The 12359-nt window shown below is 37.3% G+C and overlaps 1 protein-coding gene across 6 annotated transcripts in view; it reads right to left on the minus strand.

Annotated features, from left to right (window-relative positions):
* DMD (dystrophin) overlaps positions 1-12359 on the minus strand; it is a 1925924-nt gene that overhangs the window by 1330283 nt on the left and 583282 nt on the right. For all 6 annotated transcript variants that reach the window (XM_036747778.1, XM_036747779.1, XM_036747772.1 and 3 more), the window contains one exon: positions 9489-9683. In XM_036747778.1, coding sequence (XP_036603673.1) covers positions 9489-9683 — 195 coding nt within the window. The remainder of the gene's footprint in view (positions 1-9488; positions 9684-12359) is intronic.

The raw sequence follows: 12359 nt of genomic DNA on the forward strand, positions 1-12359 counted from the left end.
ATTAATTCTACATGGTCATACTAAACAAATCTAATTTCCATTACACATGATGACATTTGTGCATCATTATATATCCTCTTATCCTTCCCTAGGATCTAGGGATAATATGACTGTGTCATAAAGGCTGAGCTATCATGTGTTCCCCACTATCATTCCCTCCCATCTTATTTGTGATGTTGTTCCTTTGAGAAACTTCATTTTGAGGGGTCTGATGTGTTATCCTCCCTGGGGCCAAGGTATTGTGAAGTAGTGCAGTCAAAGGGGTTTGGTTTGACAGGGAGAATCCTCTCTTTGGGGAAAGAGGGAAAAGTCTCAGATAAGCTTAATTCAAAATTGGACAGTAAAGCTTGATTTCTCTGGGCATTGTAATAAAAGGCACTTCAATAAGAATCTCTGAGAAAGTACAGATTCAAACTATGACATGAGTATTGATCGGAGGAAGGATGAAGGGTGTATTAGGAAGACAATGTTTTGCCTGACTCGAACTGCCCCCTTCAAATTTAAGCCTTTTCTTCTCTAACACTAATTTATTATTGTCATGGGTCATATCTACCCAGCAACTTCCTGAATAAACTACACAGAAATATTCTGTACCTTCAGACTTGGACAGTACAGTTAGGTGGGTATCATTGGAGAAAGAGCCCCACATGATTCTAGAGCAGTGGTTCTCAGAGTAGGGTCTAGGGACCCTTACAAGTCTCTGAGATGCTTTTAGGGTAGCTGTGATATGAAACCTATTTTCATAATAAGACTGAAATATTTTAAGTTATAGCATAGCAAATGTGTGTGTGTATATCTCACATAAACAAAAGGCCTTGGGGGGGTCCTCAATAATTTTTTTTGATTTTTTGAATTTCTATGAATATTCATCAATAAATATTTTTTTCTTAAATGATTATTTATTTAATATTTTACTTTTCAGCATTAATTTTCACAAAAGTTTGAATTACAAACTCCTCCCCATTTCTACCCTGCCCCCCCACTCCAAGATGGCATATATTCTGATTGCCCCATTCCCCAGTCAACCCTCCCTTCTGTCACCTCACCCCCCCATCCCCTTTCCCCTTACTTTCTTGTAGGGCAAGATAGATTTTTATGCCCCATTGCCTGTATGTCTTATTTCCTAGTTGCATGTAAAAACTTTTTATTTGAATGTCTGCTTTTAAAACCTTGAGTTCCAAATTCTCTCTCCTCTTCCCTCCCCACCCACCCTCCCTAAGAAGGTAAGCAATTCAACATTGGCCACATGTGTATCATTATGCAAAACCATACCACAATACTCATGTTGTGAAAGACTAACTATATTTTGCTGCTTCCTATCCTATCCACCTTTATCCAATTTTCTCCCTTGACTCTGTTCCTTTTCAAAAGTGTTTGCTTTTGATTACCTCCCCCCCATCTGCCCTCCCTTCTATTGTCCCCTCTTTTTTATCTCCTTCCTCCTTCTTTCCTGTGGGGTAAGATACCCAATATTGTGTGTATGTTATTCCCTCCTCAGGTCAAATCCAATGACAGCAAGATTCACTCATTCCCCCTCACCTGCCCCCTCTTCCTCCCAACAGAACTGCTTTTTCTTGCCACTTTTATGCGACATAATTTACCCCATTCTATCTCTCCCTTTCTCCGTCTCTCAACATATTTCTCTCTCATTCCTTAATTTGATTTTTTTTTTTTAGATATCATCCCTTCACATTCTACTCACCCTGTGCCCTCTGTCTATATATATATATATATGTGTGTGTGTGTGTGTGTGTGTGTGTGTGTGTGTGTTTATATGTGTGTATATATAATATATGTATATATGTATATATGTATGTGTATATGTGTGTATATGTATATGTGTATGTGTGTATATATATATACATATACATATATATATATATATATATATATGTATATATATGTATATTCCCTTCAGCTACCCTAACACTGAGGTCTCATGAATTATACACATCACCTTTCCATGCAGGAATGTAAACAAAACAGTTCAACTTTAGTAAGTCCCTTATGATTTCTCTTTCTTGCTTGCCTTTTCATGCTTCCCTTGATTCTTGTGTTTGAAGGTCAAATTTTCTATTCAGCTCTGGTCTTTTCACTAAGAAAGCTTGAAAGTCCTCTATTTTATTGACAATCCATATTTTGCCTTGGAGCATGATACTCAGTTTTGCTGGGTAGGTGATTCTTGGTTTTAATCCTAGGTCTAGTGACCTCTGGAATATCATATGCCAAGCCCTTGGGTCCTTTAATGTAGAAGCTGCTAGATCTTGGGTTATTCTGATTGTGTGTACGATACTCAAATTAAACAATCACTTTCTGGCTGCTTGCAGTATTTTCTCCTTGATCTGGGAGCTCTGGAATTTGGCAACAATATTCCTAGGAGTTTTCTTTTTGGGATCTTTTTCAGGAGGCGATCTGTGGATTCTTTCAATTTCTATTTTACTCTCTGGCTCTAGATTATCAGGGCAGTTCTCCTTGACAATTTCTTGAAAGATGATATCTAGGCTCTTTTTTTGATCATGGCTTTCAGGTAGTCCAATAATTTTTAAAGTATGTCTCCTGGATCTATTTTCCAGCTCAATGTTTTTTCCAATGAGATATTTGACATTGTCTTCCATTTTTTCATTCTTTTGATTCTGTTTTATAATATCTTGATTTCTCATAAAGTCACTGGCTTCCACTTGTTCCAATCTAATTTTTAAGGTAGTATTTTCTTCAGTGGTCTTTTGGACCTCCTTTTCCATTTGGCTACTCTGCCTTTCAAGGCATTCTTTTCCTCATTGGCTTTTTGGAGCTCTTTTGCCATTTGAGTTAGTCTCTTTTTAAGGTGTTATTTTCTTCAGTATTTTTTGGGTCTCCTTTAGCAAGTCATTGACTTGTTTTTCATGGTTTTCTTGGATCACTCTCATTTCCTTCCCAATTTTTCCTCTACTCCTCTAACTTGCTTTTCCAAATCCTTTTTGAGCTCTTCCATGGCCTGGGACCATTTCATGTTTTTCTTGGAGGCTTTTGATGTAGGCTCCTGGACTTTGTTGTCTTCTTCTGGCTGTATGTTTTGTTCTTCTTTGTCACCAAAGAAAGAATCCAAAGTCTGAGTCTGAATCTGAGTGTGTTTTCGCTGCCTGACCATGTTCCCAGACAACTACTTGATCCTTGAGTTTTTTGATGGGATATGACTGCTTGTAGAGTAGAGAGTACTTTGTCCCTAGCCTGAGGGGCTGTGTCGTTGTTTTCAGAGCTATTTCTACACAGCAAGCTCTGCCCCACCAGCGCTCTTTCTGCCCCAAGAACCGCCAACCCTGATCATGACTTAGATCTTAAGCAGGCTCTACACTCCTGCTCTGATCTGCCACTTAATTCCTCCAACCAGGTGGGCCTGGGCCTGGAAGCACCTGCAGCTGTAGTTCTGTCCTCAAAGCTACACCACCTCCACTGCCCCCAGGGCAGTGGCTCCTTTCACTCTGTACCAGAAGATTTTCCCACTAACCTTCTCTGTTGTCTTTGGTGTTTGTGGGTTGAGAAGTCTGGTAACTGCCACAGCTCACTGATTCAGGGCACTAGGGCCTGTTCCACCCAACTCCCAGTCTTGTTGGTCCTGGCCCACGTCTGCTCTGCTCTGCTCCCAGCTCCTGGTGATAGATACTTTCTGGTGACCATCCAGGCTCTCCTGTCTGGGTCCCTGCTTCCCTCTGTTATTTCATGGGTTCTGCAGCTATAGAATTTGTTCAGAGCCATTTTTGTAGGTCTTTGGAGGGACCTGGGGGAGAGCTCACACAAGTCCCTGTTTTCCAGCCGCCATCTTCTCAATAATAGTAGTCTTGAGATCAAATTTTTTATATGTTGGCCATTCTCTCCTTAGGCCAGTTACTTTTTTAATCCATGAAATAATAGGGATGCTCCATTACCTTTGTGAATGGGCGACATCCTCAAAGAATCAGAAAATTTGAGAGTTGGAAGGAATCTCAAAGACCAGCTATTCCAAGCCACATATGAAACTAATCCCTACTCTAACATATCTAGCAAGGGTTTGTCTAGTCTCTGCTTGATGAACTATAGTAAAGGAGAATGCTTTACCTCCTGAGGTGACTCATTCCACTTTTAGATCAAACTGACAAAAGCTTTTCTTTCCCTTGATATTCAGAACAAATTTGCATTTTTCTACTTCCACCCATTGCTTCTGATTATATTCTGAACCAAATACAACAACTCTAATCTCTCCTCCACATGACAGCCATTTAAATACTTGGAGTTAACTATCATGCACCCACTGAGTCTTGTCATCCAGATCAAACATGCCCAGTTCCTTCCCCTGATCCTTGTATGATATGGATGCAAGGACCTTCTTCATCCTGGTTGCCCTCCTATGCACATTCTTACTTTCAAATGTTCTTAAACCAGGATGACCAGAAGGGCTCCCAATATTTCAGATAGACCAATCACAAATTCACACTTTTATTGGCAAAATCAACATTTTTTGTCATTAGAGAATAGAATGCTAGTTCTTCTTGATATTAAAAATAAGCATGCTTAAATTAATCATTTGAAAATGAGTATGGTATTATAATATACATATATAATGTGTACAGATATATGACTGTGGATATGATTGGAATATACATAATCAAATAATTGTTCTAAAATTCTCTTTGAAACAAGAATGCTCATAGTATATTTTATTATCTGTATTTCATATTTATCACTAGCTTTTGTATAGGTAATACTCATAAATATTTACATATGTTAAAAGTCTCCAGGTTCTCTCCTGTTTGGGGCACCCATGGTATCTTTACACATTATTTTGTTATGCTTTCTTCAGAAAGGCATTAATTAGAGTGATTATAAATTATTCATTTTAACTACTAAACTTTCAAGAAATAACTGTTAAACCACAGAGATACCCACTACAGTTCTATAATTTGATTCATGCAAATCTGTCAGGAGTAAAATCAACCACAATTTAATTTCAAATCTTCCCAACCAGCAGCTGTACAATTTATGCACTGCTTTTCTATTTTTACTACTGGATAATGACAATGATGAATGCCTTTACAAGGAAATACATATTCATCAAAAAGGCTCTGTTCAAAACTATACCCCTCCCCAAAGCCTGTGAATGTGCAAGACCCATTTTCCTGTGGCTGATGATTTATTTGGGAATAAGATGGAGTTGTGCCCACAACTGCATCTCATGACAATTTAATAATTCAACTAAATTAAACCTGCAGCACCACTTAGTTGTAACCACAGTAATCAATATCATTAAAATTGGTGTCAGCTATAATAATATTAAATGCATCAGGATGAACAAATGATTAGCTATAGATGGAGTTCACACCCTAGCAATGTATGTATACTGGGTCAAGAGTTATTAATAGGAAGCCACTCCACAGCGCACTGACTATTTGCAGGGTCACTGCTCTCCTGACCTGTTTGTCCATGAACAGAATAAGGAAGACTTGAGTCTTGGCTCATTAGCAGTGATTTAAATGTTTTATGACAATTTTAAATTTACAAACTGTTCTGTCATGAACAATTACTTAAAATGAAGAATGATAGGAATGCTGGCACATCTTTATAAATTGTTCGAGGCCATTTGTTCACAGCACCAAAATATACTGGAATCATATAATCTGTACTGCAAAACAGAGTTTAAAATGGCTTACTACTGAAATGGATGAAAAGAATGTTTTTTAAAGAAATCTATGTATCTCATTTTCTCTTTGCGGATTATTTTATATACACCTTATTTGACTTAATAAGATACTCAACTGAAGTCACTCAATGTACACTTACTAAGTTTTCTAAAATAAACAAATATGTTCTTTTTATTTGTCTCTATTTAGACTGTGGAATAAGTTTCTCAGATATCATTGATAGGATAAAATGCTAAATAGATGTTGCTGATAGCAACTTATCATTTACTCATTTTCTTGTGTCATTTAATTTTGGAAGATACCAGGATATGGTTATACTATTAATATTTCATATTAAGTACAAAATATAACTTCACAAAATTTCTCCTGAGGCATACATTATTATATTAAGCTTCTAAATAGTCAATACAGTTATCTCTAGACATTACCTTTGCAATTTGCAGAGCTTAATGTTTAACTGTATTCTACCTTGGCTTAGAAGTCAGCATTTTTCTATTAAGTATTTTAAAAGAAATTGCACAGAGGACCAAAGGCAAGGCAAGCAGGGCTTTTTTCCAGGTACCAGAATTTAGAGGGACTCTCCATCCTCCCTAAGCTGGTGACCACAAACAATTTGTCACTGATATAAGAAACCCATCTAGCCTTTCCAGCGTGTCTACTGAGTCCAGTGTATCTGCTTATCATCATAGTGGCCAAATAGGTTTCGACACAAGAATGTTTTGAAGTAGGTATGTAAAAACAAAATTTTATGGAAATCCATGTATCTGTCTTTATAAAAACATAGCATATTTACCTCCAATATCAAAAGCAGTCTGATATCAGGATCTACTACTGCTTCAGACCACTTCCCAAGTGTAGATGCAGGCCAACCATGAGCCTTTTCTGGTATTAGTAGGATCAAGTGGTAAGCTTGCCATCCACCGATAAATTTCTGGTACTAAAACTTCTGCTTTTGCCAATAATTTACATTTCATGTGTTAAAAAACCCATACCATCAAGGTACTGTATTTTCTGTTTTTTCAAACAATTCATCTCTGTGTACAAGCCTTCCTTTTGTTTGTCCTCAACTTATCCTATCAAGATCTTATTATTCTGTTATATCTACTCCTTTGTTAAGAGCACATTTAAAAGCATTCCAATTTATAAACTCAAATTTTACATCAAACTTGGAAGAAATAAAGTCTCAGTGAGTTTATAAAATCCATTCACTTCTATATTAAATCTCACTTCCCATAAAGATCAGAGACCAAAGTTTACTATTCACCTTACCAGCTAGATATTTCCAAGTGAACCTAACCCATTGTTTTGGTAGCCAAGGAAGGTGTGAAAACCTAGGCAAGGATGGGGAACCTGTGGCCTCAAGGCCACATGTGGGCCTCTAGGTCCTCAAGTGCAGCCCTGTCTGAATCAAAGAGCCAAATTTGAGGACCTAGAGGCCACATGTTGCCTGGAGGCTATGGGTTCCCCACCCTTGATCCTAGAGTATACTTCCCCTCAGCTCTTGACAAAACCCATGTCAGCACAGGTTTCTTCAGGAAAACAAAAGCAAGTAAACCAATCAAAACCAACATTTATTTTAAGCCATGCAGCAGTCAACTTCTAAAATGTTTGGTGAAGTTTTTTAGTTTAACTTCAAAGGCTTCAGTGGTAGAGCTCTGGAGAAAACTTTGTCAAGAACAGCTTATCTTAGCAACTAAGAATTGAAGCAAAGGCTATGGAATACAAGGATGAGGAGCTGAGAGGAATTTAAACCCCAAATGAGTGACTAATCATGTCAATTCATATCATCTTGGACCAACAAGAACACCTCCCCTGATTCTTTGACCAACAACAGCTGGACAGGTCCTTCTGCAAGGGTCTAATTATCTTTTGGCACACTCTTAGCTAACATGATTGAAAAGAAGGGAGAAGAAAAATAATTAACAATTTTAAAAATGAATGAGGTCAAATCATAGAGAAGAAAAAAGAATAATCATGACCTACTATATAAATTTATATCAGCAAAACTTTTAAATTTGAAAGAAATGGAAGAGTATCTATAAAAATTATAAAATACCCAGATTAATAAAACATAAAACAGGGATCTTAAAGCATCAAATTTCTGAAAAAAGTAATCAAGCTAGGTATAAAGAAATTATGAAAGGGAGTAGAGAACCTTGGTATAGATAGAGTTATAGATTACCAATTTATATTTATCATATCATCAGCTATAACATGAGCTGGAGAAGGTAATGGAAAGTCACTCTATCATCTTTGCCAAGCACACCCCAAATTGGGTCACAAAGAGTCGGACATGACTGAAACAACTGAAGAACAACAACATGGCTAAACCCAACATCAAGTGACTCAAGGAAGTTCCACAATGAAGGTGAAGGCCAGCAGGTCTAAGAATCAGGATTTCACAATCTTCCCTGCACCCCTGGTAAATTTCTCCCCAAACCCACCCTGCCTTGCTCCCTTCCTATGGATGGCCTCTTGACATCCCCTTAGGCTTCTTTATACATACCCCACATCCCTCCTGTTCTGGGTATCAGAACCCCTAGTTATACCTTAGAAACTGCAAAATTTTCTGTGACTATTTGTAATTATTAGTATTTATTTTCAGTCAAATATGAGAATTCTACAGGAGACATTATAATAAAAATTATTTTTGAACTGGTTTGGTGAGGTCATTGGTATAGGAAACTCCCAATGATGCATTTTCCCTTACTAAGGCAGATAAATACCTGCTTAGCCCTTCATAGTGTTAAAGAGTTGCTTGGGTCCATTGAGAGATTCATTGATTTGCCCATACTCACAAAGTCAGTTTGTGTCAGAGGCGCGACATGAATGAAAGTCACCTGAGGCTTGCTCTCTATCTTCAATGTCATGTTGTAATCTTTTGTTTTTAACCTATCTACAATTTTTTAACAGAAAAATATATGCCACAATCGAGACTTAAAACAATTGTGTTACTCATTTGTAAACTAGAAAGATCAAGTGCTCTATGGCTTGAGATCTTTAACCAACTTTTCTTTAATTCAGTTAAACAAGAATTTATTCAATACTTTCTACAAACTAGATACACTGCTTTTGCTCTATTGTGAGCTGGTGTGACTGAGAACACAACTGTCCTTTTCACCTGTTGTTGGCATACATATAAACAAATGGCTATTGTTTAGGTTTGGTTGCTGGAAGAATCAGTCTTTCACTTTCTCTTCATTTTTTTGTTTCTTGTTATTGTGAGCTATGTGAAAGCTTTGTTCAAAATGAAGTTGACACCTTCAATTATTGCATCTAGTTCCCTTGCCTAACCTACTTTGTAGGCTAGAAGCAAATGGCATACCATTCTAGTATCTGCCAAGAAAACCCCAAATGGGGTTACAAAGAGTCGGTCATGACTGAAAAATGACTGAAAAACAATATATCTACCAACCTGTAATCCTATATCTACCCCTGAATTGCAGAGTGGTTATGAAATGACTGAAGGACTAACAACAACAACAGACAAAAACAAGAAATATATATATATATATATGTATATATATATGTACATATATATATGTATATACATATATATATATATGTATACAGGTACATTTCACAGTTTCATAGATTTAGAGATGGAGGTACCTTAAAGCTCATCTTGCCCAACACCTTCATTTTAAAGATGGGTAAATTGTGACAAATGAAGTTAAATAACTTGTTTAAGGTTTTATATGTACAGTAAATGGCAAAACCTAGACTTGAAACCTAATTCCATGACTCCAAACCAAGTGGTCTTTTTCAACGAATCAGAGGGTCACAAGACAGAAACAACAAATTCACAAATATTTAATAGAAATATTTTAATCTTACCTTCAGACATTCTTCTTGCTTGAAAAGGTCCTCAAAGTCTTTAGCACAGAGGTCAGGGGTATTAAGAAGAAATTCCACTTCGGATATGGTTTGTGTGACCCGAAGAATCTCCGCGAGGTAAGTAGAAGGCACATAAGAGGTTTCCAAAGGCAAACCTTCAGTCATCACCATAGTTGTTTCTTCACGAACAGTTTGCTGGTATAGATATACAATAGAATGTTCTTTTAGCTTCCTAATAATTTGAAAAAAACCTAGTGATTTGATACAAATTCCATCTGTCTAAAAACATATGAAAACTGATTACAAATGAATAATAGCTATTAAATAAGAAGTTTCAATTACATTAAATCAAACGAGAAGAAGACATTTCCAAACTGCTTTGGAAATTAGTAACTAGGATACATATGCTAAACATTGTCTATGAGGTACTGAAAAGCAGCATAGTACAGGCAAGAGAAATAGCAGAGGTGATCCTGGGGAGACAAAGGTGGGCTTCTGTCCTATTGGTATTCTTTAACTATCATACACCTCTCCACTCTCCCAGACTATGAGGCAGATAAGTGTAGTGGATAGAGTGCTAGCTTTGGAGTCAAGAAGACTCAAGTTCAAATCTAGCCTCAGTCATACACTAGTCATGTGTTCCTACACAGCAATTGTGCTCAGGACCCATGTGATGAAGTGATCTTAGCCCTCACTGCTTCTAGGTCTCTGATTACTAAGTGGCACTATGGAAAGAAGGTTTATTGTTTGGGTAAATTGAAAGCTACAGTTTCAATGATTTTGCAAAAGTTCTCTGCTAAACCTAAAAACAATCATACCATAGTGTTTTCACACAAAAAAAAATTCCCCACAAATGTGACATCAGTAAAATGAAATCATCTTGTTATATGCTCACAGAACAAATCTTCCACAACTTAATAAGAAGTTAAACTTGGCCAATAAATCCTACATTACTGTTTTCTTTTCTTTGCCTTTTTTGGGGGTGGTGGAGGCAGCATTCTTGTATGGCATAACAAATTGAAAGCTGCACTTTTAGAAAACTCATACTTCTAGAACAACTACTTTGTAAAAGATAATCCAAATTAATTGACTCCAGAGAATTCTCTTTCTTTATGCAAATCCAATTTTACATAAAGAATTCTGAAACAAATCCATATTCCAAAACAAACCACTTAGGTTAACTTTACTGTACAGTACAGTTCTCTCTCTCTCTCTCTCTCTCTCTCTCTCTCTCTCAGTGTGAGTGTGTGTCTCCCTCTCTGCCCTCTTTCCCCTCAGCTCCATGTTCCATGGACTCTCACCCCACCCCAGTAACCCCCTCAAAATACTAAAAAAACCTTCCTCCAAGCGGCAGCAGAATACAGGTGTGGAAAGACCATCACCTCCACAGCTGGATGGGCCTTGGCTTGAGACCTCTTGCGACATGAGAAGAGAACTTTGCCCCATCTGCCAAGCCACTCATGTGTCTGGCCACTGCATGTTTGTCTTCCATTGACCATGCTCCAGTCCCTAATATCTGTTACTGGTCCAGTCCCAGCTGTGAGTACTTTCAGTGTTCTTCCACCTGTTCTCCATTCTCTTTTCCTGGCCTCCACATATCCTTGAACTCTGTGCCCAGACTCTTTCCACCAGAGGTAGGCAGCGCTCTCTGTCCCTCCCTCCCTTCCCCATGTATTCAGACAAATTTTCATTATTTAAAAATCACTTTTCCCAGAACAGTCTATTTATGTAAAGTGAGAACAGTCTTTATGATGTGTCTTCTTTCAGTTCAGTTTTGCGTACACATACATATAGGGCATATATTCGTGGAGCACCTTTTTAAGTACACATATTTATAAATAAACTAAAAATAGAAACTTGAGTTTGTATTAGACTATAATGTTAGCCAAGCTGTTATTTTTCTCTCAGATTACCATGATGTTAACTCTAAAATGACATTTCTCCAACCTGAAAGAAATTATCTTTTCCCCAGTTCACTTGACAGGTAATACTGGCTGGCAGATGTCACAATTTAAATTGGTTTGGCAAAAAAGTGTCCAATTAGATAATAAAGGGTTAAGTGTTTTTATTAAAATTCCAAATTAGCAATTATTTTTCAACTTTGTTTTGTGCCAGGGTGGATGTAAAAAAAAGCAGGATGGTGGCTGCAGTGTCAAACTTTTGCAGACCATATGTAGTCTGTGGGCTACAAATATGATGTCTCTGGTGTAGTGAATAGAGAATGAAGCTCAGAGTTAGGAAGACTTCGGTTCAAAATCTACTTCTGGCACATTTTAGCTATGTCACTAACCCTAGGCAAATAACTTAACCTGTCATTGGCCCCAGCAACTCTCTAAGACTATCACCCATAAAATGATCACTAATCTACATTGGCCAAGGGAATTTCTTCATCTCTATGCAAGTAAAACACAAATTCAGACCAAAAAAAATTTATAACTATAATTAATAAATTTCTAGAAAATTTATTATGATTACCAACAAAGAAGATAACCCCAAATTCTAAATGCTATCATTTATGTGCATCTATACACACATGTATGTGTGTGTTCATGTCTGTATATTATATATGTAAGATGTCTTTTGTCCATGTAGGTAATATGACCACACAAGATGTCTAAATGTGTAGCTTGGTGGGTTGAGGGGAGCATTGGTGGCTATCTCTGGAACCTTGTGAATTCTTCCTTTTCAAGGAAGGCAGATGCCTGCCATAAGGGGTACAGGAGAAGGCTCCACATGGTCACTTGCCCCATTTTACTCTGAGAAAAGAGGGCTGGACTAGAACTACATCTATTGCCTCCTCAAAATATACCATATTTGCCCATGTATAAGACGCACCATAATTTTGGGGCCCTAAATTTGAAAAAAAATTGT

The sequence above is a fragment of the Trichosurus vulpecula genome, chromosome 2 (assembly GCF_011100635.1).
Source record: "Trichosurus vulpecula isolate mTriVul1 chromosome 2, mTriVul1.pri, whole genome shotgun sequence".
NCBI lineage: Eukaryota > Metazoa > Chordata > Mammalia > Diprotodontia > Phalangeridae > Trichosurus > Trichosurus vulpecula.